At 49.0% G+C, this 26,308-nt stretch overlaps 1 protein-coding gene across 1 annotated transcript in view; it reads right to left on the bottom strand.

Annotated features, from left to right (window-relative positions):
• Nucleotides 1-6,570: 6,570 nt before the first annotated feature.
• Nucleotides 6,571-26,308, bottom strand: part of maml1 (mastermind-like transcriptional coactivator 1) — a 79,307-nt gene continuing 59,569 nt past the window's right edge. Inside the window, exons 5-8 of the mRNA XM_078411667.1 lie at nt 12,678-12,777; nt 7,914-7,984; nt 7,479-7,560; nt 6,571-6,930 (exon numbers count right to left, since the gene is read on the bottom strand). Coding sequence (XP_078267793.1) covers nt 6,792-6,930; nt 7,479-7,560; nt 7,914-7,984; nt 12,678-12,777 — 392 coding nt within the window. The 3' untranslated portion in view covers nt 6,571-6,791. The remainder of the gene's footprint in view (nt 6,931-7,478; nt 7,561-7,913; nt 7,985-12,677; nt 12,778-26,308) is intronic.

Below are 26,308 nucleotides of genomic sequence, written 5' to 3'. Positions count from 1 at the left end.
GTTTTCTCCACCCCCTAGGATCAATCTGAAGAAGGGTCATAACCCGAAACGTTAAACATCCATGTTCTCCAGAGATGCTGCCTGACCCGCTCAGTGACCGTAGAACTTTGTGTCTAACTGCTTACCTGGTTGCCTTTCCATGTTCTCCAACATCGCCCGTACAAGACAAAAAGAGGGAGCTCAGGAGAGAAAAGGTGCAAATTCTGAAGCCAACGGAAGGAGAAAGGAAGAAATGGGAGTGCATTCGTCAGGGCAATGGGAAGAGAGGGGGAGAAAGGAGGGGGAAAAGGGGGTGTTGAAAGGGTAGTTCCTTGGAGACTTCAACATTTATAGTGCAGGGTTTTAAGCTGCTCAAGTGGAACATGAGGTGCTGTTCCTCCAGTTAATGTGTGTGGCCTCACTCTGGTAGTGGAGGAGGCCCAGGACAGAAAGGTCAATGTGGGAGAGGTTCAATGGTTCAAAGGTGTTTTATTTGTCACATGTGCAACTGCACAGTGAAATTCTTTTTGCATATTTATACATGTGGGCGCCTCCAGGTTTTGGTGCCATTTCCAAAGTCCGGTCCACCCACATGCTCGGTCTAATGGAGAGGCTCCTGATCCAGGTGAGCCCCAGGCTCCAGAATGGGACCCTGGGAGGGGAGTTTAAATCGTTAGCAACTGGGAGATCCAGCAAGCCTTGGCGGCTGAGTTTAGTTAACTTTGTAGTTTAGAGATACAGCATGGCAACAGGCTCTTCGGCCCATCGACCATCGATCACCCGTTCACACTAGTTCTATGTTATCTCACTTCCTCATCCACTCCCTACCCCCTAGGGGCAATTTATAGAGGGTCAATTAACCCATAAACCCGCACCTCTTTGGTATATGGGAGGAAACTGGAAGAAATCCATGGGCTTACAGGGATAACGTGCAAACTCATCAAACAGATAGCACCCGAGACCGGAATTGAACCTGGGTCTCTGATGCTGTGAGGCAGCGGCTCTATATGCTGCGCCACCCAAAAGTGTTTGGCAGAATGGTCGCCTGTTCTACGCTTGGTCTCGCCAATGTGGTTTTAGGTTTTTATTGCTCCACCAGCATGTCATCAAACTGTTAGAGGACAAATCTTAACTTTTGGTTTCTCCATGAGGGGGTTCAGATCTGAGATCATCATTTCATTAGACACGTCCCATCCGAATCCACCATCTTGAGTTTGGGCTTCTTCCTGCATTTCTTGGGCTTCCTGGGCTTCGCCTCAGGCTCCAGCTCGAGTTTGCAGACCTTGGGGGAAAACTTGGCCTTGGGTGTCAGCGGCAGGTTGTAGAGACTCGCTCTCAGCTTGGTCCGGGCCTGCTGCGCCCGCCTCATCGGACAGACCTTGGGCTTCCCTTGGTCTGGACGCTTCACGGTGACCGCCCTCGCGCCGGCCCCTGCAGCAAGCTCATTGTCATCATCTGAGATCAACGGCAGCAGATACTTGAGTTTGCGTTGAGTGGGAGTCAACAACTCATCTTCCTCTGGGTTGTAATGGTCTAAGTCTAACACATATTGGTGTGAGTACTTTGGAATCTTCTTTGAACTTGCCCTGTTCTTCTCTACCTCCACCAACTCCTCCTCATTGTCCTTTATCTCCACCTTTGGTGCTTCCTCTTCCTTCTCCTCTTCGTCTGCCTGCTCCCCCTCGTTCTTCTCCTCCGTGTCTTCCAGCAGCATGAGGTTGGCCGTTGTCTCGGTCAACATGTCCATGGCCAGTTCCAATTTGAGTTGCAGCATGTTGTTCTGGTCTTGCAGAACCTTGTTCTTCTCCTGGACGTTCCTCAGCGGCTCGTGCGGGCTGGACCGGACGTTGCCCTGGCACGAGGCTGAGGCCCATCTCCCCTTCTTGAAGATCAACTGTTGGCCCAAGATCTGGAGGAGGGGCGGCTCATGTTCCAGGCCCAGCTCGGCAATCCTACGATCATAGTCCAAGAGGTAGAGGGAGGAGACTGGTGCGTGGTTCCGTAGTGGGCTCTTCCTGGGGTGATACCTACGTCTGAAGGGCCGTGGCAGTTGCTCACAGAAAATCTTAATTTTTCTCCAGAGATCTTTGACTTCAAGACGTGTCTGTTCCATTCGTCAGAACTAAACGATAAACGGTGAGGAAACATTTAGTTTAGAGTTTAGAGATACAGCACGGAAACGGGTCCTTCTGACCACCGGGCTCGCGCCGACCATCGATCACCCCTTCACACTAGGTCTGTTATCCCACTTTCCTATCCACTCCCTACGCACTGGGGGCAATTTTGCAGAGGGCCAATTAACCTACAAACCCGCACGGGCACGTCTTTGGAGTGTGGGAGCACCTGGATTAACCCACACGGTCTCAGGAGAACGTGCAAACTCCCCACACACTGACAGCACCCAAGGTCAGGACTGAACCCGGCCGGGTCTCTGGTGCTGTGAGGCAGAGGTTTTACCAGCTGCGCCACAGTTAAAAAAGATTGTTCAAATTAAACCTACACCAGAGGGCGCAGTTTTACACTGTTTTACACATGGTAGAGGGAGATAGATAAGAGAGTGTGTGATGGAATGGTGTAGAGGGAGTTTCACCCTGGGTCGAACCCCAGCAATATTCGTGCTAACTTTGGCTGGATTGTCACGCACACAAACACGTGGAAAACATGGCTACAAAGTCTCTACCTGGCCTTCTCCTCTGGAACTTCCTGGGGGGGGGGGTGAGGGAGCATTAACCAAAGGTGGGAGATGTCAGTGGTACGGAGACATGGTTGGTGGTGTGGTCTTGGTCTGAGGGGTGACCCAGGAGGGTGTGGGTGGGGAGGGAGGGAGGGACGAATATCCCACAGGGGAATAAAGTCACTGGGTCACTGCTCAGGCAACATCACCAATGACATCACAGCTGCCTCATGACAACATCAACCCATCCCGTGATATCACAGGCCTGGATAGAGTGGATGCACAGAGGATGTTTCCACCAGTGGGAAAATCCAGGACCAGAGGGCACAGCCTCAGAATAAAAGGACGTACGTTTAGAAATGAGATGAGGAGGAATTTCTTAAGCTGCCCAAGCGAAATATGAGGTGCTGTTCCTCCAATTTCCGGTGGGCCTCACTATGGCACTGGAGGAGGCCCATGACAGAAAGGTTGGACTGGGAGTGGGAGGGGGAGTTGAAGTGCTCAGCCACCGGGAGATCAGATTGATAAAGGCGGACTGAGCGAAGGTGTTGAGCGAAACAATCGCCGAGCCTGCGTTTGGTCTCACCGATGTAGAGAAGTTGACATCTAGAGCAGCTACTACGTAGATAGACTGACATCTACTACAAACCCACTGACTCGCACAGCTATCTGGACTACACCTCTTCCCACCCTGACTCCTGCAAAAAGTCTATCCCCTTCTCCCAATTCCTCCGTCTACGCCACATCTGCGCCCGGGATGAGGTGTTTCACACGAGGGCATCAGAGATGTCCTCATTCTTCAGGAAACGGGGCTTCCCCTCTTCCATTATAGATGAGGCTCTCACTAGGACCTCCTCTATATCCCGCAGGTCTGCTCTTGTTCCCCCTCCCCCCATTCGTAACAAGGACAGAATCCCCCTCGTTCTCACCTTCCACCCCATCAGCCAGGGTATACAACAAATCATCCTCCAATATTTCCGTCACCCCCAACGGGACCCCACTACTGGCCACATCTTCCCATCTCCTCCCCTTTCTACGTTCCGCAGAGACCGTTCCCTCCGTAACTCCCTGGTCCACTCGTCCCTTCCTACTCAAACTACCCCCTCTCCGGGCAGTTTCCCCAGGCACTTTCCCCGGCAACCGCAGGAGATGCAACACCTGTCCCTTTACCTCCCCCCTCAACTCCATCCAAGGACCCAAACAGTCTTTCCAGGTGAGACAGAGGTTCACCTGCACCTCCTCCAACCTCATCTATTGTATCCGCTGCTCTAGATGTCAACGTCTCTACATCGGCGAAACCAAACGCAGGCTCGGCGATCGTTTTGCTCAACACCTTCGCTCAGTCCGCCTTAACCAACCTGATCTCCTGGTGGCTGAGCACCAACTCCCCCTCCCATTCCCAGTCTGACCTTTCTGTCATGGGCCTCCTCCAGTGCCACCAGAAATTGGAGGAACAGCACCTCATATTTCACTTGGGCAGCTTTCAGCCCAGCGGTATGAACATTGACTTCTCCAACTTTAGATAGTTCCTCTGTCCCTCTCTTCCCCCCCTCCCCCGTTCTTCCACTGTCTTCCCGTCTCCACCTATATCCTTTCTTTGCCCGGCCCCCCTGACATCAGTCTGAAGAAGGGTCTCAACACAAAATGTCACCCATATCTTCTCTCCAGAGATGCTACCTGACCTGCTGAGTTACTCCAGCATTTTGTGATACCCCCCTTACCTGTATCCACCTATCACTGCCCCTCCTCTCTTCCAGCTTTCTCCCATCCCACAATCAGTCTGAAGAATAATCCCAACCCAAAACATCACCTATCTACGTTCTCCAGAGATGCTGCCTGACCTGCTGAGTTATTCCAGCTCTTTGTGTACTTTTTGAAAATGGAAACTGGGCATCAGATCATTCCAGGGACGCTCCGAGTGTCCGTGAACCTGCTGGGAAGTGCGGACATTTGGAGCACTGTCTTCCGGACTGTTCCATTCTGCCATGCGGCACTGAAGAACTGAGCTGAGGATTACATCAGAAGCAGCAACGTACTGTCATATGACAAAACGCTTCCCTCTCCATCTGACTGCTTCTCCCCCCCTCCCTCTTTCTCTCTCCCATCTCCCTCTCACCTTTTCCCCCTCCCTTCCTGTTCTCTGTTCCTCTCTGTCCCCTCCCTCTTTCTCAGTCTCTTCTCCCTCATTTACTCTCTCTCCCTTCCCATCCTCTGTCCTCCCTCTATACCTTTCTCTCTCCATTTCTCTCTTCCTCTCCTCCCTATCTCTGTCCCCGTCTATTTTCTCCGTCTTTATCCCTCTCCTCCTTCTCACCCCCACCTTCCCTTTCCCTCCCTCCTATTTTCTCTCCTTCCGTAACTCGTTTTCTTACTTTCCCATTTTCTCTCTCTCTCTCTCTCTCGCTTCCCCTCCTCCCTACCTCTGTCCCCTTCTCTCTCTCACCTTTTCTTTCTCCCTCCTGCCAGCTCTCTCTCTGCCTCGACCCCTCACTCTCTCTCTCTCCTTCTCTCCTCCACTTTCCCTATTTCACCTCTCTTTCCCTCTCTTATTCCTGAACAAAATCACTGGGCTAACCACGGGTGGTGTCTGTACGGAGTTTGTATGTTCTGCCTGTGGCCGCGTGGGTTTTCTCCGGGTGCTCCGGTTTCCTCCCCCATCCCAAAGACCTACAGGTTTGTAGGTTAATCGACTTGGGTAAAATTGTAAATTGTCTCTAGTGTGTAGGATGGTGCTAATGTACAGGGTGACCGCCGGTCGGCGCGGACTTGGTGGTCCTAAGGGCTTGTTTCCGTGCTGCATCTCTAAAGTCTAAAATCTTAATCAATGTTCATTTGAAGGTGAAACAAAATGTCCCCCTCCCACCCATCCCATTTTTAGTAATCAATAGTCAGTTTTATTTGTCACATACACATAAATGCGCAGTGAAATGAAAGATTACCCACAGTCCAACAATAAGAGCAATAAAAATAAGCAATAACACACACAATCATAAACCAACACCAAAAAAAAAGAAACATCCATCACAGTGAGTAAAAAAATGATTAACATCTGGTAAGTGCTTAAAAATAAATCTGTTAATTTTTTATTATGTTTAAGTGTTTTCCCACAGGTCACAGAGGTGTTTTGTTTCAGAAGATCTGTGATGCAGAGTTGGGGATTCCAAGGGTAAAGCTGCTCCAGAGTTCACCAGCCAAACTCCCCAGGGTAGAGAGAGGTTGGACAGACTTGGTTTGATTCCCTGGAACGTCCCAGGGCAGGGAGAGGTTGGACAGACTTGGTTTGTTTCCCTGGAATGTGGGAGGTTGAGAAGAGACTTGATAGAAGTATATAAAACTGTATATAGAGGCAAAGATAGGGTACACAGAACCTGTTTCCTTAGGACAGAAATATCAAAGGCTAGAGGGCGTAGCTTTAAGGTGAGAGGGGCAAAGCTTAAAGGAGATGTGCAGGGTAGTTTTTTTTCATACTGAGAGTGGCAAGTCCATGCGATGTTGATTATTGACGAGCCAGTGTTGCTAGGGGTGGTGGTGGAGGCAGATATAATTGTGGTGTTTAACAGTTTGGATAAGCATAAAATATATATATTTTTTTAAATTCAACAAAATGGATATGTAGAGTATGGAGTAACATAAATCACGCGCAGGTAAATAATAGTTGGTCGTGGCATCATGTTTGGCACAGACATTGCAAGCTGAGGGGCTTGTTCCTTTGCTGTACTGTTCTATGTTCTACACCTGGTCAAACATCCCAGGGCAGTTTGTAATAAAAAATGAACTGCAGAAGCTAGTTTCTACAAAAGATAGACACAAAGTGGTGGAGTAACTCAACGGGTCAGGCAGCATCTCTGGAGAACATGGATAGGTCTGACCCAAAACGTCACCTCTCCATGTTCTCCAGAGATGCTGCCTGACCCGTTGAGTTACTCCAGCACTTTGTATCTATGCCTGGACAGTTTCCTGGTCAAAGAGGAGTCAACACAAGTCCAAGGTTGGATCAATCAGTCCCGTTGACATTTGGAGAGGCCACCTCAACATCTTCAGCCTGAAACAGAAGCAAGAATCTCCATGAAGAATCGCCATATTCCTGGTTGCCTGAAGTGATCACCAGCAGCTGACAAAGGGATTCCCAGGATGCAGCTCAGTACCCCAGGAGAGACTTTGCCTTCGCTCCAGGATTGTAGGCCAGGTATTCAGTAGACAACTGGTTCAGGACACCAGCTGAAGCCATGGCCACCAGAATCCAGAGCATCTTCGCGCTGAAGTACAACGGGGGCAACCTGGGGGACGAGAAGAGGAACATGCCGTGTAAACCGGGCACGACGAACCGCAAACCAACACTGCAAACGGGAGACTGAAGATGCTGGAATCCTGAGCAAAACCAGATCTGGAATAGATTGGGTAAATGCACAGTCTTTTACCCAGGGCGGGGGAATCGAGAGGACATAGGTTTACATAGAGAACACTGGACATAGGTTTATGGCGAGCAGGGAAAGATTTAATAGGAACTTGAGGGGCAATGTTTTCACTCGGGGGGTGGTGGGTGTATGGAACGAGCTGTCAGAGGAGGTAGTTGAGGCAGGTACTCAACTACAACATTTAAGACATTTGGACAGGTGCATGGCTAGGATAGGTTTAGAGGGATATGGGCCAAATGCTGGCAGGCGAGACTAGTGTAACTGGGACATGTTGGTCAGCGCGGGTTAGTTGGGCCGAAGGGCCTGTTTCCATGTTGTATGACTCCATGTTAGATTCGACTGGAGTCCGTGCGATGTTGACTATTGACAAGTCAGTGTTGTGTTGAGGGAGTCGCCCAGTTTTTATTTACCTGTTCTGGGCTGATTCAGCATAGCCTTTGAAATATTTGTACCTGCCGCACAGGTACAGGATTCCAACACACACCGCCATCGCTGTGGAGAAAGGAAACCAGAGGGTTAGTGCCCACATGCACACCAAGGGACACAACCATAATATCTGCCCAATTTCTTCCCTACAACCATCAGACTATTACATACTACAACCTCCAAATAAGCTCCAAATTACATAGACTTAGAGTCTATCGCAGTATCATAAACATACAAGTAAGTGAGTGTGTGTGTGAAAGCGTGTCTGAGTGAGTGAGTGAGTGAGTGAATGAGTGCGCGTGCAACTAATAATGTGCAGGGGGAAGCAGTCTGAGGAAGGGTCTTGACCCGAAACGCCACCTATTCCTTTTCTCCAGCGATGCTGCCTGACCCACTGAATTACTTTGGCAATTCCTTACCCTGGCTGCAGAAGAGTCCAGCAATCCACAGAATGCTCAGGAACATTGGGAAATACTCCGTGCAGTTGCTTCTAGAGCAGAAAATGAAACAACACATCAGTGAACCAAATCTCCCAATGTTCAAATAGAATCACACAGCACAGAAACAGGTGTTTCAGCCCAACCTGCCCATGCTGACCAAGAAGCCCCATCTACACTGCGTGTTATTGTGTTTAGAGGCCTGTAAAACTGCAGCAAGTTAGAATTTCATTGTTTCATTGTCGATACATCCAACAATTAAACTCTTGACTCTAGACATTGGACAGTCATAGAATCATACAACACAGAAACAAGCGCTCCAACCTGCATAGACAGTCATCATGTCAAACAGCATGGAAAAAGGCCCTTTGGCCCAACTTGCCCATGCCGAAGAAACTTCCTGATCGAAGCTAATCCTACCTACCCACGTATGGCATGTCTGTCTGTCTGTCTGCCTGCCTGCCTGCCTGCCTGCCTGCCTGCCTGCCTGCCTGCCTGCCTGTCTGTCTGTCTGTCTGTCTGTCTGTCTGTCTGTCTGTCTGTCTGTCTGTCTGTCTGTCTGTCCATATATATATATATTTTAGGCCCAACTTACTCACCATTGGTCTGCGGTTCAAATGGTTGTTATATTTTAAAAGTTATTCACTTTTAAAACTTTAATAAATCCCTTTTCACTTGCCCTGCCCATGCCAACTATCTCATTCCCAAATAAGGGACAAGGTGACGCCACCGCCCCATGCCCCACGTGACCCCTTCCCAGCCAGCGGCCACGTGCTCCCGCTCCACAAATGGCGGCCGCCCAGGCCGGGAGACGGGTTGCCATGCAACCTTCGTTAGGCGGCGCCCGGGCCTCCGGGCCTATAGCGCCCCCTGGACATAATATGGGACAAGGGCGGTCAATAGACAATAGACAATAGACAATAGGTGCAGGAGTAGGCCATTCAGCCCTTCGAGCCAGCACCGCCATTCAATGCGATCATGGCTGATCCCTCTCAATCAGTACCCCGTTCCTGCCTTCTCCCCATACCCCCTCACTCCGCTATCCTTAAGAGCTCTATCCAGCTCTCTCTTGAAAGCATCCAACGAACTGGCCTCCACTGCCTTCTGAGGCAGAGAATTCCACACCTTCACCACTCTCTGACTGAAAAAGTTCTTCCTCATCTCCGTTCTAAATGGCCTACCCCTTATTCTTAAACTGTGGCCCCTTGTTCTGGACTCCCCCAACATTGGGAACATGTTTCCTGCCTCTAATGTGTCCAATCCCCTAATTATCTTATATGTTTCAATAAGATCCCCCCTCATCCTTCTAAATTCCAGTGTATACAAGCCTAATTGCTCCAGCCTTTCAACATACGACAGTCCCGCCATTCCGGGAATCAACCTAGTGAACCTACGCTGCACGCCCTCAATAGCAAGAATATCCTTCCTCAAATTTGGAGACCAAAACTGCACACAGTACTCCAGGTGCGGTCTCACCAGGGCCCGGTACAACTGTAGAAGGACCTCTTTGCTCCTATACTCAACTCCTCTTGTTACGAAGGCCAACATTCCATTGGCTTTCTTCACTGCCTGCTGTACCTGCATGCTTCCTTTCAGTGACTGATGCACTAGGACACCCAGATCTCGTTGAATATCCCCTCTTCCTAACTTGACACCATTCAGATAATAATCTGCCTTTCTATTCTTACTTCCAAAGTGAATAACCTCACACTTATCTACATTAAACTGCATCTGTCATGTATCCGCCCACTCACACAACCTGTCCAAGTCACCCTGCAGCCTTATTGCATCTTCCTCACAATTCACACTACCCCCCAGCTTAGTATCATCTGCAAATTTGCTAATGGTACTTTTAATCCCTTCGTCTAAGTCATTAATGTCCTGTACGGGACAAACAAATTTAGCCTAATATATGGGATGTCCCGGCTAATACGGGACTGTTGGCAATCTTACCTGCCCGTCAGCCGCGCCTGCCTCCGTTTTCGACGTCACAATGGGAGAAGGTCCGCGCATACGCAGTTGGGAGCTCGGAGGGGGTGGGACCCGCCCGAGTGATGGGAATTGTGGACAATAACGGGGGTGAAGAGAGTTCTCCTGCTGCTGGCTGCCCGGGGCCTGGGTGAATGGCTCCCTCTCCCCTTTCCTCTCTATGGCCACGGGGGAGTTTTAAGGGGGGTTGAGAGGGTGGATGGAGTGGGTGAGTGGGTGAGGGGGAGGGGGAAGAGAGGAACCGCGGGGCGGGAATGGCAATCAGGAGAGGTTTAGACCCAATGAGCAGTTGTGAGCTCGTAGGGTGGCGGGAACCGCCCGAGTGACGGGAGTGGCAGCCAATCAGGGGGGTGGTGAGGAGCCGCGCTGCCTGCCGGGAGGTATAGTCCACGCTCCCACCTGGCCCCAGTGCCCCGGACCATCACCGGACTAGTCAGTTGGGGGAGGGTTGCCGGGCCCGCAGGAGAGGTTTGCACCCAACGGGTCCATGGGTCGCTCTGATCGCCGCGATGGCTGCCCAGGGCCAGGGTGAGTGGCTCCCTCTCCCTTTCCCTCTCCCCCCTCTGGGGGAGACTCCCCGGCCAGCAATGAGTCCACAGCTCGTCAGTTGGGGGAGGGTTGCCGGGCCCACAGGAGAGGTTTGGACCCAATGGGTCCATGCCCATCTAGTATCCCTCTAAACCTTTCCTATCCATGTATGACCAAATTTATTTAAATGCCGTTGTTGTACCTGCCTCAACTACCTCCTCTGGCAGCTCGTTCCATATACGTACTGTAAGATTTGAGAAGTTTTCCCTCATTCTGAAAGCAACACCAAACCAAAGAGCTGCAGTTTGGACATTTTAGACGGGAGACTGGGGCTGCGGTCAGTTTACCAAGGGATGTCACAATCTGTGGGTCCTAAAATGGCCGCAGGACCTCGTGACCAGCCACAAGAGCAAAAACCTTACAGCCCAGTCTCTAGGTTTCTGCAAAGCCACGGCCAGAACAATGGATGGGTATTGGCCATGCAGAAACCTGCGAAACCAGGTCGAAGTCCAGACACTGGGGCGCTGACATCAGCATACTCACAATGCCCCAAGCCGACCTACACAGTTAATCTCGTTAAGGGGGCACAATAGCCCATAGAAAACTACCTGGTAGGTGATGGGAAACCAGTTAAACCCATCACCTCACAACGAAATACCAATTAACACCGTCTGGCCATCCCCGGTACCCCCAGACATAAGCGCAGATCAGAGAGAAAACTCATACATATCTTTTAAACAAAGAGATCCCAAGATCTGGCGGGAGATAGGACGGGTCAGAATAGTATAACTGGCCACGACTTTTGGGTTTTAAACGCAAGTCAAACGGATGCAGGAGGAAGAAAAGACAGGCAAGAAGAAGCGAAGTGCAAGAGAGAGGAACCGGCACGCAACTCGAGAAGAAATACTGCAAGAAAACCTGCAAGGAACGCAAGAAACGGAAGGAAGAAACTCAGGGGACAAGCATGACCCTCACGGAAAGCAGCGGAGAAGCAGCACGAACAGCCAGTAACCCCAGTAATAGCCCCATGGTGAGCATGTACCCCGATCCTGCATATCCTGGACATAGTTTAGTGTAGAGGGGAGGGTGGTTTGAATAAACGTGGGTGTGTACATGAATATGTGTTGGTCAATTTTGCGATGTGTCGTACGTTCCCCATCTTACAGCCAAGAAATGTCTAGTAGAACTGTGTCTAAGTATTCGTGTAGTTGTGCATATGTCTAATAGAACTGTGTATAAGTATTCATGGACAATAGTCCCAAGCACTCAATAAAAGCCTTTTCCATTTAAACCCTGGTCTTCAAATCTGGTCTGGTTGAATTTTTCTGCACTATAAACGCTCCTGCATCTAAGTCCAGTGTCTAGAACCGTAGGGGGTGAGTGGGTCGAACCACTCACGGGGAACCTGTGTGCGCGGCCTGGTCAAGGGATCAGAGCAAGGCACGGGGACCTTAGGTCGGGCGAAAGCTCGGCGCAGAAACCCCTTACAGTACCACCCTCTGTGTGGTGGGTATTTTCAGCATGAACTCAGTGGGCTGAAGGGCCTTTTTCCCTGCTGTGTCTCTATGCTAAACTAAATACCCGGGACAGTATCAGGTTCATAAGTTCATAAGGCCATTGGGCCCATCTTGTCTACTCCACAATTCAATCGTTGCTGAACTATCTTTCCCTCTCAACCCAATTCCCCTGCCTTCTCCCCGTAACTCTTGAGGCCCTTGCTAATCTATAACCTGTCTTTTGAGTCATCACAAGTCAGACCTTTGTGTCAGACTTTCAGGTCCTGCCCTGAAACAACATCTGGCTTTTTTCTCCAGAGATACTGCCTGACCTGCTGAGTTATGCCGGCATTTTGTGTCTATCTTATGAATCTGTCCTTTTAGTTTAATTTACAGATACAGCACACAACACACAAACAGGCCCTCTGGCCCACTGAGTAAGCGCCGACCAGTGATCCCCGTTCACGAGTTCTATTCTACACAGTAGGGACAATGTACAAATTTTACTGAAGCCAATTAACCTGCAAACCTGCACGTTTTTGGAGTGTGAAAGGAAACCGGAGCACCCGGACCAAACCTATTGGGAGAACGTGCAAACTCCATACAGATTGCACCCATAGTTAGGATTGAACCCGGGTCTCTATCACTGTAAGGCAGCAGCTATGCCACTGCGCCACCGAGCTTTCCGCTTCAAAGGTTCCTGGCCACGTATTTGGGCGCTGGGTACACCTACTGTGCTCGGTAAACCCTCTCAAAGTCCTCGTTGCCGCTGGTTCGGGGTGGAGAGATGTGGAACTTCCTCCTCGCATAGATGACCTGGAGCGAGAAATAAGCTGCAACACGAAGCGAGAGGTGGTAAATACAACACAGAACGTAGAATAGTACATACAACATAGTACATACATGTGGCGGCACGGTGGCGCAGCGGTGGAGTTGCTGCCTTGCAGCGCCCGAGACCCGGGTTCGATCCTGACCCTGGGTGCTGTCTGCATGGAGTTTATAAGTTCTTCCTTGGACCATGTGGGTTTTCTCCAGGTGCTCCAGTTTCCTCCCACACTCCAAAGACGTACAGGTTTGTCGGTTAATTAGCTTTTGTAAATTGTTCCTAGCGTGTAGGGTAGTGCTAGTGTACAGGGTGATCGCTGGTCAGCACGGACTCGGTGGTCTGAAGGGCATGTTTCCACACTGTATCTCTAAACTTTTTTTTCCTGGTCAGATGTGCAGCACTTTTGGTCAGATGTGCAGCACTTTGGTCAACGTGGGTTGTTTTTAAATGTGCTATACAAATAAATTGACTTGACTTGACTTAAACATTGAGCCAAACACGACTTTTTAATTTGATCTCCAATTTATTTTTCCTGGCACATCAGTCCTGCCTGTGATTAGACTGCTGAAGAAAGGTCCCCATCCGAAACGTCTCCTATCCATGTTCTCCAGAGATGCTACCTGACCCGCTGAGTTACTCCAGCACTTTGTGTCTTTTGTTTTGGTAAACCAGCGTCTGCATTTATTTGTCCCTCTGGTAAAGTTGGCTCCACCCTCTCACATAGGTGAAGACTTGCTTTTGTAAGGAGACCAAAACTGTCCACAATGGGCTATGTAATTATTATCGTAGCCTGATTGTGAAAGAAGGAAACTTGCACAGAAACGGTGCCAGATCACATTCCTCAGGCAGCTTATCAAGTTTATTCGTCTGATTAATTACATTCCAATACAGAGCCAATATTGGCACTGAGGAAGTGATGTGATATGAGAGATGCAGCAATTCTGGGGGAAAGTCTCCAATCCTTGTTTAGTTTAGTTTAGAGACACAGCGTGGAAACAGGCTCTTCAGCCCACCGAGTCCACGCCGACCATCAATCACTAGTTCTGTTGTACCATTTTCTCATCCACTCCCTACGCACTAGGGAGAATTTACAGGAGGAGGGCCAATTAACCTACAAATTCACACAACTTTGGGATGTGGGAGGAAACCGGAGTACCCGAAGAAACTCCACGAGGTCACAGGGAGAACATGCAAACTCCACACATGCACCCGAGGACAGGATTGAACTCAGGTCTCTGACGCTGAGGGGTAGCAACTCTACCGTTGTGGCACAGTGCCACCCAATCTGTTCCTCACTGATACAAAATAAGCAATGGATTCACCGTGGACTGCAGGCGGTGTCTCGGATAACATTGCGGCCTTTCACTGCCGTTCCGTGCAGCTGCCACACACAGGCTATGTGGAGATCAAAATTCCCCCCAGCGATATGAATATTGATTTCTCTTGCATCAAGTTCATTGCATTCAACTTCAAATCCTTGCATCCCCTCTCTCTCCGTCCCTCCCCCACCCTAGTCGTCGTACTAGTTTCATTGTCCTCCTGTTGAGTATCACTGTTTGGGCAACTCATTATCACCTTCCCCTCAGTCAACAATGGACCATTGTGGGCTCCACCTTTCCTTGATCATCATCACTTTTTTGCATATCTTTCATTCTTTTGTTCTATATCTCTTTACATTGTCTATATCTCTCATTTCCTTTTCCCATGACTCAGTCTGAAGAAGGGTCTCGACCTGAAACGCCACCCATTCCCTTTCTCCCGTGTCAAGATACAGTTCCTAATGTCTCCAAACTCTGAACAAGCTCTTTGTCGAACATGATTGTTCCTTTCATAAATCCGCAGTGAACATTTCCTAGCTATTAAAAATAACTCGAAAGACTCAACAGGCCAGACAGCATCTGTGGGAAGAGAAACAGAGTTGGCCTGAAATGTTGATCTTCCCACAGATGCTGTCCGACCACTGAGTTTTTCCAGCATTTTGTATTTCCCTTTATCCTATATCTGTAAACTGTGGACGGCTTGATGATAATCATGCATAGTTTTTTTGCTGGATAGCACGCAACAAAAAGCTTTTCACTGTACCCTAAACGCTAGTAAACTAAACGCTATTTGCAGTGTCTGTAGTTTTAATTTTGAACTCACATGATTCATCCTAATTCTGTTTTTTCTTTTAAAATAACTCCCATTATCACTTCCTTATTTAAAACACCCCCAAAACATCTCCACAGAACCTGTTGAGCTAACTGTGTTTACTTTTTGTTACAGTTGTACAAGATGTTGGTGTGGCTGCATTTGGAGTACTGTGTTCAGTTTTAGTCACCCTGCTACAGCAAGCTTGTTGATAAACTGGAAATGGTGCAGAGAAGATTTGGGAAGATGCTGCCAGAACTCAAGGTCCTGAGCTACAGGGAGAGGTTGGGCAGGTTAGGACTTTCTTCCTTGGAGTGCAGGGGGCTGAGGGGTGATCTTATAGAGATGTATAAGATCATGAGGGGAATAGATAGGTAAATGTATTGCCTTTTACCCAGGCCAGGGAAATCAAGAACCAGGGGACATTGGTTGAAGGTGAGAGGGGAAAGATTTATTAGGAAACCCGAGAGACAAATTCTTCACTTGGCGACTTTACTTTAAATTTTAGAGATAAAGTGTGGACGCTAAGTCCGTGCCGACCAATGATCACCCCCCGTACACTAGCACTATCCTACACACTCAGGCCAATTTACAATGTACAGAAGCCAATTAACCTATACACCTGCACTTCTTTGGAGTATGGGAGGAAACCGAAGAAACCCATGCGGTTACAGGGAGAATGCGCAAACTCTGTACAGACAGCATCCGTAGTCAGGATCGAACCCATGGATAAGAAAGGTTTAGAGAGGTATGTATCAAATGTGGGAAGTGGGACTAGTGTAGATGGGGCATCTTGGTTGGCATGGACGAGTTGGGCTGTTTCTGTGCTGGATGACTTAAGTGGTCACCAATATCATATGTTCATAAGTTATAGGAGCAGAGTTAGGCCTTTCAGCCCATTGAGTCTGCTCCACCATTCAATCATGGCTGATCTATCTTTCCCTCTCAACCTTCATTCTGCAGTCTTCTCCCCGTAAACTTTGACACCCGTACTAATCAAGAATCTGTCAAATTCCACTTAATAAATATCTAATGGTGGGGCGGCCGACCTCGACCTCATCAGCATTTCCCCCAACTGATCGCCGGGTGGAATTTGCCCCCTGCGGTCGGGGCTGTGGAACTCCGGCCTGGCCGGTATCATGGCCCACCCCCCCCCGGTGGCCTGGGTGGACCATGCCGGTGCCGTTGGACTCCTCTCAGAGGCCACGACCTGTTGGTCGGGCAAAACAGATAATCCAGAAAGGCTCTGGAACCACGGGTGCCGGGAACTCAGTGGTGGACCTGTGCTACACAATAATCGCTGCATTTTTATACTTTTCAGTAATTGTGCTTATCTATAGTATGATTTCACCAGACTGTATGCAAAACAAAGAATTTCACTTTACCTGGGTACATATGACAAAGTATTATTGCAATGTATTCAATGGTCAATGGTTCAATGGCTCTTTATTATCACATGCACAGATGCATAGTGATACTATTTTTTTTTGTTGCAAATGAGTTAATTAATGTCATTCCTAAGCACAATTCCCAATTAACACAAGTACATGGAAACAGTCTATTGTGACTGGATGCAAGAGGTGCCAGGTTCTGGCGCCATTTTCAAAGTCCATGTTCCGGTCCATGCGCTCGGTCTCCAGGAGTGGCGCCCAATCCAGACGAGCCCCAGGCTGCTGCGGGGCCTCCAGCTGTCACCTCCGTCAGCAAACCCTCATCCCTCTCATCGCCCGGCCACCTTTTGCAACTGGAATGGTGTTCATACAGCACAGATCAGGAGTGCAAAGGAACGTCCTGTACTTACAGAGCGGCACAGTGGCGCAGTGGTAGAGTTGCTGGCTTACAGCGGATGCAGCGCCGGAGACCCGGGTTCGATCCCGACTACAGGTGCTGACTTTACGGAATTTGTATGTTCTCCCCGTTTCTCCGAGATCATCGGTTTCCTCACACATTCCAAAGACGTACAGGTATGCATGTTAATTGGCTTGGTAAATGTAAAAATTGTCCCTCCTGTGCGTAGGATAGTGTTAATATGTGGGGATCGCTGGTCGGCGCAGACTCAATGGGCCGAAGGGCCTGTGCCCGCACCGTATCTCAAAACTAAACAGTGCAGTATAGGAACTGTGCTTTGGTGGAAGTGAAATCTGCTGCTAACTTCTGGTTTTGCATTGCAAAACATTCAGAAGAACAAGGAAGCCCAGCGGCACAAGGTTGCGCAATGGTAAGGCATTACATGATTACAATCAAGCTATCTACAGTGTACAGATTATAGTAGTGTAAAAAAATAACTGCAGACGTTGGTACAAATCGAAGGTATTTATTTCACAAATAAATGCTGGAGTAACTCAGCAGGTCAGGCAGCATCTCAGGAGAGAAGGATGGGGTTTCTGGACCTCACCATCTCCATCACAGGAGACAGACTAGTGACTGACATCTACTACAAACCCACTGACTCGCACAGCTATCTGGACTACACTTCCTCCCACCCTGTCTCCTGCAAAAAGTCTATTCCCTACTCCCAATTGCTCCGTCTACGCCGCATCTGCGCCCGGGATGAGATGTCCTCATTCTTCAGAAAACGGGGCTTCCCCTCTCCCATTATTGATGAGGCTCTCACTAGGGCCTCTTCTACATCCCGCAGCTCCGCTCTTGCTCCCCCACCCCCCATTCGTAACAAGGACAAGAATCCCCCTCATTCTCATCTTCCACCCCATCAGTCAGCGTATCCAACAAATCATCCTCCAACATTTCCGTCACCTCCAACGGGACCCCACTACTGGCCACATCTTCCCATCCCCTCCCCTTTCTGAGTTCCGCAGAGACCGTTCCCTCCGTAACTCCCTGGTCCACTCGTCCCGTCTTACCCAAACCACCCGATCCCTGGGCACTTTCCCCTGCAACCACAGCAGATGCAACACCTGCCCCTTTACCTCCCCCCTCAACTCCATCCAAGGACCCAAACAGTCTTTCCAGGTGAGACAGAGGTTCACCTGCACCTCCTCCAACCTCATCTATTGTATCCGCTGCTCTAGATGTTAACTTATTTACATTGGCGAAACCAAACACAGGCTCAGCGATTGTTTCGCTCAACACCTTCGCTCAGTGGAGGAGACACGATCTCCCGGTGGCTGAGCACTTCAACTCCCCCTCCCACTACCAGTCTGACCTTTCTGTCATAGGCCTCCTCCAGTGCCATAGTGAGGCCCACCGGAAATTGGAGGAACAGCACCTCATATTTCGCTTGGGCAGCTTGCAGCCCAGTGGCATGAACGTCGACTTCTCCAACTTTAGATAGTTCCTCTGGCCCTCTCTGCCCCTCCCCCTTCCCATTCCTTCTTATCCCCTCTCCCGTCCGGCAGAAGGTGCAGAAGCTTGAAAGCACGTGCTACTAGACTCAGGAACAGCTTCTTCCCCTCTGTTATCAGGCTTCTCAATGGTCCTTCCATAAGCTAGGGTACTGTCTGATTCACCTCTACCCCATTGGGGACATTGGACTTTGTCTCTGGAGCTGATGTGCAACAATGTTGAGAACGATATTCTGCGCTCTGTATCTTCCCCTTTGCTCATCCTATTGTACATAAGTTTGACATTTGTATCTATGCATAGTATTATCTGATTTTATTTTTAGATATACAGCGTAGAAACAGTACTTGCGTTTAACAGTTGTATATATGTTTAGTATTATCTGATCTTTTTTTAGATACAGCATTGAAACAGGCCTTTCAGTCCACTGCCCACAATCACCCTATTCACAAGTTCTACTCTACACACTAGGGGCAATTTACAGAAACCAATTAATCAACAAACCTGCACGACTGGAGTGTGGGAGGAAACCGGAGCACCAGGGGAAACCACATGGACATGGGGAGAACGTACCAACTCTGTACAGACAGCACCCGTAGTCAGGATCGAATCTGGGTCTCTGGTGCTGTGAGGCAACTCTATCGCTGCACCACCCTTAATCTGTTTGGATAGCATGCAAAATAAAGCTTTTCACTGTACCTCAGTACACGTGACGATAATAAACCTACACATAAACCTCTTGTGGAGATGTGAGGAGATAAATCAGGATCGTGGAGATTGGAGATGGTGGGACCATCTGTTTAGAGCGTGGAAGGATTTGGAATCACGGATAGGTGAGATTTCGGGTCAGGACTGTTCAGTTGCCTGATTACAGCTGGGAAGAAACTGTCCCTGAATCTGGTGGCCTTGAACTCTACATCTCACCTACTTCTTCTTACGTTTGGGGCAGCAGAAATGATGTAACGCCCTCCAGACGCTGTAGCCAGTGCAATGTGCTGTTGTGGAGGGCTGTGAGGTCTACCCCTCCACCAGGGGGAAGGAAGACAGTGCAGTCGAAAATGACGAGCTGTGCCGTTTGCTGGTCTACTCCACACACGCAGGCTGCTGATGAACGCAACCCCCAACGATGCATGTTGGCGTTGAACCGGCCGACCCCTGTGCAGAGCCGGTTCAGGGCGACCCACTCTTTGCGGGGCATGTCTGAGCCGGGTGGGGCAGTGGTGTTTGGTGCGACAGTGAATTGAGGAAGTCGCGATGTCTGTTCCCAGCTGGTTCTCCATGCTCCCAGTATGTTGAAACTGGAGGCGCAGAGGGTCGCTGCATGATGGGAGAAAGGACGACGAGATGACAGGCGTTGAGGTCCCAGTTGCTGTGAATCCTGGGCGAGGTGGTGCAAAGGATGTTTGGCGTCCGATGGGGCCTTGCACACCAGCCTATGAGTGAAGAACTCTCTGCGAAGCTTGGCGGGTGTGATACCTGCGAGCACCGGCAGGAGATCCTGTAGGGCGTTGGCAGCCAGTGATGATCCGCATGGTGTCATTGAGGGTGACGTCTAGCTTGCTGGTATGAGCGCTGCGGCACCATGCTGGGGCGGCGTACTCAGCGGCGCTGTACACGAGTGCAAGAGCACTGGTTCGAAGAGTAGATGTCCTGGCGCCCATGACGATCCGGCCAAGCAACGCAGGAGGTTGTTCCGTGCCGAAACTTTACATGGAGAGCTTCAAGGTGTTGCTTGTAGGTCAGCTGCCGATCTAGTTTTACCCCGAGGTATGTAGGAAATAGGTTGTAGGGTAGGGGTGACTCATTGAGGGTGACGGTTAGCTGGCGTTGAGCTTCCTTGTTGTTCAGGTGAAAGGCCGTTGTGATGGTTTTTGCCACACTCAGTTTTAGTCTCCAGGTGTTAAGGTAGCCCGCGACATGTTCCATATCCGCCGAGAGCACATCCTCAACATTTGACCAACTCCTGTCCGAGTGCAGTATTGCCAAGTCATCTGTATATCCATACTGGCACGAGGTCGTGTGTGGCAGATCGCTGATATAGAGATTGAAAAGCATGGGGGCCAGTACCGAGCCTTGGAGGATTCCGTTTCTTAGGCGTCGCAGTCAGCTAGGTTGTCTGTCGCTGGTCTTGAGTACAAAACTGTGGTTGGCGAGGAACCGCACTAAATGACGGTCAGGGGTGGTTCGGAGGAGCTTCAAGATCAAGCCCTGGTGCCACACAGTATCACAGGCGGCGGCAGTGAGGTCCACCAGCGTGATGCCCGCCTTGTCACCCTTTACGAAACTGTCTTCGATGTCATTGGTCAGCTTGACTATTTGGTGGGTGGTGCAGCGTCCACGCCGAAATACGGCTTGTTCAGCGGGTAGGTGAGGGTCAACGATTGGATCGAGCCGGGCCAGGAGAAGCCGTTCGAGGAGCTTGTACGGGATATATAGAAACATAGAAACATAGAAAATAGGTGCAGGAGTAGGCCATTCGGCCCTTCGAGCCTGCACCGCCATTCAACATGATCATGGCTGATCATCCAACTCAGTATCCTGTACCTGCCTTCTCTCCATAACCCCTGATCCCTTTAGCCACAAGGGCCACATCTAACTCCCTCTTAAATATAGCCAATGAACTGGCCTCAACTACCTTCTGTGGCAGAGAATTCCACAGATTCACCACTCTCTGTGTGAAAAAAAACGTTCTCATCTCGGTCCTAAAAGACTTCCCCCTTATCCTTAAACTGTGACCCCTTGCTCTGGACTTCCCCAACATCGGGAACAATCTTCCTGCATCTAGCCTGTCCAACCCCTTAAGAATTTTGTACGTTTCTATAAGATCCCCCCTCAATCTTCTAAATTCCAGCGAGTACAAACCGAGTCTATCCAGTCTTTCTTCATATGAAAGTCCTGCCATCCCAGGAATCAAACTGGTGAACCTTCTCTGTACTCCCTCTATGGCAACATAGAAACATAGAAAATAGGTGCAGGAGTAGGCCATTCGGCCCTTCAAGCCTGCACCGCCATTCAATATGATCATGGCTGATCATCCAGCTCAGTAGCCTGTACCTGCCTTCTCTCCATACCCCCTGATCCCTTTAGCAAAAAGGGCCACATCTAACTCCCTCTTAAATATAGCCAATGAATGGGGGCGTGTCCAATGCTTGGCTGAGTAGACATAACTTTTCAGCACTCCCGAAAACAAAGCCCTAAACTGCTAAAAAAAAGACGAACTAAAGGAATCAAGTACTTTAAATTAAATCAGAAAGAATACAGAACGTACGGATGCCTTCCAAGAAAGTAAAAGGAGGAGTACAACTGTCACAGAAGCAAGCAAAGGAATCAAGAAAAAAAATCGAAGGTAGGCCCACAGCTCTGATGGAGCAGGGGACTAGATTTGGTGACCCCCTCGGCAGGCGGTGAGTCTGAGGAGGGCTCCGGTATGAAGCTGGAGTCTACTACTCCCAGCAAGCGCTCTTTGACTCGGGTCAAAATACGAGGGAGTCGCCGTGAGTTACCAAAAAGGCCCACTGTTTGCCGAGAGGCTGCTGATGTTGTGTCTGGAGTTTCGGACTCGAGTGACGATGAGGTAACGGGAGACTCCACTAGCAGTGGAAGTGGAAATGAGGAAGAAGAAGAAAAGCAAGAAGATACAGAGACTAATATGAAAACGATGCTTCAAGAAATTATTAACAGGCTCAAGAAAATTGAAGGAGATAACAAATTAATGAGGAGAGATAACAAGAAATTTCGTAAGACTTTGAAAAAAATGGAGGAGAAATTTCAAACAGTGACAAATAAAGTGGATAATATGCAAATGGAAAATGAAATGTTAAAATCTAGAGTGGAAAAAAATGAAGACAGTATTACTGCAGCAGCAATTGGAAGCAAAAAGACGGCGGAGAAGTTGGATGCCTTGGAAAACTATAGCAGGAGAAATAATGTTAAAATTGTTGGTTTGCCAGAGGGAGTGGAGGGGGAAGACCCAATTAACTTTTTTCAAGATTGGATAGTGACCACTCTGGGAATAGATAAACAAGGTCGGATGGAAATAGAAAGAGCACATAGGGCTCTAAGACCGAAACCCTCGGCTAATCAAAAGCCAAGATCTGTGTTGATTAAATTTTTAAGATACCAAGATCGAGAATTGGTTTTCAAAACAGTCGGGAATAATATAAGAGAGGGAAAACCAATAGAACATGAAGGCACTAAAATAATCTTTTACCCAGACATCAGTAATGCCTTGTTGAGCAGAAAAAAAGAATTTAATAAGGCCAAAAATATTCTATGGAAGAAAGGCTATAGGTTTATTTTACTGCATCCGGCTACTTTGAAGATTATGATCAACACTGGAGAAAATATTTTTTTTTAAGACTTTGTCAAAGCAGAAGAGTATGCGGAAGAATTGCCATCGAGAAATGCTTAAGAAGATTCATGAATGATTGATTATTAATAATATCTGTATACTATAGAGGGGATTAACTGTATTAAGGATTGTAAATTTTTAGAAGTACTTGATATATCGGGGGGGGGGTTGGAGAATGTGAATGCTCCACCATAATCATGGGCACAAGTGTGGTGCGGACCACACCTCGTATAATAGAGGGGGGTAATGTTGCTAATCTATTTATTAACAACATTAGAGGGAGGGTCTATTTCTCCATCTTTCTTATTTCTTTTCTGTTTTTATACCTGGACTATGGAGGGGAGCACACTGAAATACGGCACAATGTAAATACCGGAAGAGGTATCAAGGTAAGGAAAAAGGAAAAAAAAAAGGAAAAGGGAAAAAAAAAAAGAAAAAAGGAATGAATGGATAACACATTAAATTTTTTAAGCTATAATGTGAATGGGTTAAATGGACCGATAAAAAGGAAGAGAATTTTAACACAGATGAAAAAATTGGAAGTAGATATAGCTTTCTTGCAAGAAACACATCTAACGGAAAAAAAGCATCAAAACTCCCTCTTAAATATAGCCAATGAACTGGCCTCAACTACCTTCTGTGGCAGAGAATTCCACAGACTCACCACTCTCTGTGTGAAGAAATGTTTTCTCATCTCGGTCCTAAAAGACTTCCCCCTTATCCTTAAGCTGTGACCCCTGGTTCTGGACTCCCCCAACATCGGGAACAATCTTCCCGCATCTAGCCTCTCCAACCCCTTAAGAATTTTATATGTTTCTATAAGATCCCCCCTCATTCTTCTAAATTCCAGTGAGTACAAGCCCAGTCTATCCAGTCTTTCCTCATATGCAAGTCCCGCCATCCCAGGGATTAATCTGGTGAACCTTCTCTGTACTCCCTCTAAGGCAAGAACGTCTTTCCTCAGGTTAGGAGACCAAAACTGCACACAATACTCCAGGTGCGGTCTCACCAAGGCTCTGTACAACTGCAGCAGAACCTCCCTGCTCCTAAACTCAAATCCTCTTGCTATGTATGCCAACGTACCATTCACTTTCTTCACTGCCTGCTGCACCTGCATGCCTACTTTCAATGACTGGTGTACCACGACACCCAGGTCTCGTTGCATCTCCCCTTTTCCTAATTGACACAGAGGAGTGAGATGGGCCGATAGTTCCTTGGGTCGTCCACAGGCTTGTTTGGTTTTGGTAGCGCAATGACGGTGGCTTTCTGCTAGATCCTCGGAATGGACTGACCAATGAGGCAAGAGGAGTAAAGCTCACAGAACCAGGCCAGGCATTTAGGACCGCAGTGTTTCAGGAATTCTGCGGGGATGTTATCAGGACCCTGAGCTTTTCCACATTTCAGTTGAGAGATGACAGAAGAAAGTTCTGCAGAGGAAAAGGGTGCTGACACGTGCCCATCAGCACCTGGAGCTTTCCAAAGATTAGTGGATTCCTGTTTGACAGAACGAGTGTGGTTCTTGTCCGCATCTCACCTGGAAATTCATCTTGGTTACACTAGGGACTTTGAGTTTTTGTTTTGTTTTGTATAAATTGTTGTTAATTTATTTTGAAAGTTTTATGTTTTATTGTAATGTTATCCATCGAGTATTGTGCTTATAGAAACAAGGAATGCTGGTTTACAGAAAAAGACACAAAGTGCTGGAGTAACTCAGCGGGTCAGGCAGCATCTCTGGAGAACATGGACAGATGACATTTTGGGTCAGAAACTTTCTTCAGACTCCTTATCAACGCCCTTTTGTGTCCTTTTCATCTCTAGTCTTCATCCACCTGTCTGCCAATCAACCCCTCCCTCACCTGCATCCACCTATCACTTGTAGAAACAAGGAACTGCAGCTGCCGGTATACAAAAGAAAACACAAAGTGCTGGAGTAACAGCATGTCAGGCAACATCTCTGGAGAATATGAAGAAGGGTCTCGACCACGAAAAGGCGCCTATCCATGTTCTCCGGAGATGCTGCCTGACCCGCTGAGTTACTCCAGCACTTTGTGTTCAGCAGACGTGGAACACTTGCACTCTCTAGCTAGATGGGCCCCTCTCGCCCCCCCCCCCCCCCTCCCCCGTCAACCCTCCCCCGCCCTCAAAAAGGCGAGAGACCAGAAAACTCAGGCTTTAGAAGGAAATGAATTTTTGAAGAGGAATACACTTGGTAAATTAAGGCACGCAGTTCTAACAGGGATTAATATTATTTACCGAATTATAAATAACCCGGAAGGAATGGTGTTTTACTAACCTAGGCACGGGGAGAGAGGGATGGTTTGTGGGGTTGGCCGGGGAGTTGGGCTGCACAGTTATAATCCCTACATGGTAAAAGCGCTGCCCTGCACTGGAGGGAGATTGCAATGAGCCAGCCTAGTCCCGGGATATCTTACCTTGTTCCAAGACTCCCAGAACCGTTACCAGCGCCAGGAAGCAGCAATGGTCTAACATTGTGACCGGCGATTCAAGGGTGGGTCGGCATAGCGGAGCTCAGCGATACAGACGCCTTCTGCAGTTAGCTGGAGAGTGAGAGACAATGGAGGCAGTACCAAATAGTAATATTTGGGCAGCACATGCTGACACGCTGAGCACGATGAAGGGGGAGAGAGAGACACCCACAAATATGCATAGATCCTCCCACACCGACATTTCTGATGGGACTTAATGGACCCAGCGGGAGATAGATCCAAATCTGGGACTCCACCCTTATAAATACCGATACCCACCCTGGGACCCCATGTAGATACTGTCACACTCCCCGGGACCCCCTGTAAACACACACACACACACACACTCCCCGGGACCCCCTGTAAACACACACACACACACACACACACTCCCCGGGACCCCCTGTAAACACACACACACACACACACACTCCCCGGGACCCCCTGTAAACACACACACACACACAGACACACTCCCCGGGACCCCCTGTAAACACACACACACACACACACACACACACTCCCCGGGACCCCCTGTAAACACACACACACACTCCCCGGGACCCCCTGTAAACACACACACACACTCCCCGGGACCCCCTGTAAACACACACACACACACTCCCCGGGACCCCCTGTAAACACACACACACACTCCCCGGGACCCCCTGTAAACACACACACACACACACACACTCCCCGGGACCCCCTGTAAACACACACACACACTCCCCGGGACCCCCTGTAAACACACACACACACTCCCCGGGACCCCCTGTAAACACACACACACACACACACACTCCCCGGGACCCCCTGTAAACACACACACACACACACTCCCCGGGACCCCCTGTAAACACACACACACACACTCCCCGGGACCCCCTGTAAACACACACACACACACACACTCCCCGGGACCCCCTGTAAACACACACACACACTCCCCGGGACCCCCTGTAAACACACACACACACTCCCCGGGACCCCCTGTAAACACACACACACACACACACTCCCCGGGACCCCCTGTAAACACACACACACACACACTCCCCGGGATCCCCCATGTACTGATACACTCCTTAGGCCAATTCACCTCCAAACCTGCGCATCTTTGGAATGTGGGAGCAAACCTACGCAGTCACAGAGAGAACGCACAAACTCCACACAGACAGCCATACAGTCAGGATTGAACTAGCCCGTCTCTGGTGAGGCAGTGACTCTAGCTAGCGTTACGCCACCGTGCTGCCCCTCTGGGGGAAAAA

The sequence above is a fragment of the Rhinoraja longicauda genome, chromosome 14 (assembly GCF_053455715.1).
Source record: "Rhinoraja longicauda isolate Sanriku21f chromosome 14, sRhiLon1.1, whole genome shotgun sequence".
NCBI lineage: Eukaryota > Metazoa > Chordata > Chondrichthyes > Rajiformes > Arhynchobatidae > Rhinoraja > Rhinoraja longicauda.
Note: the sequence above shows the minus strand (reverse complement) of the source record. Positions and strands in the feature narration are given on the sequence as shown.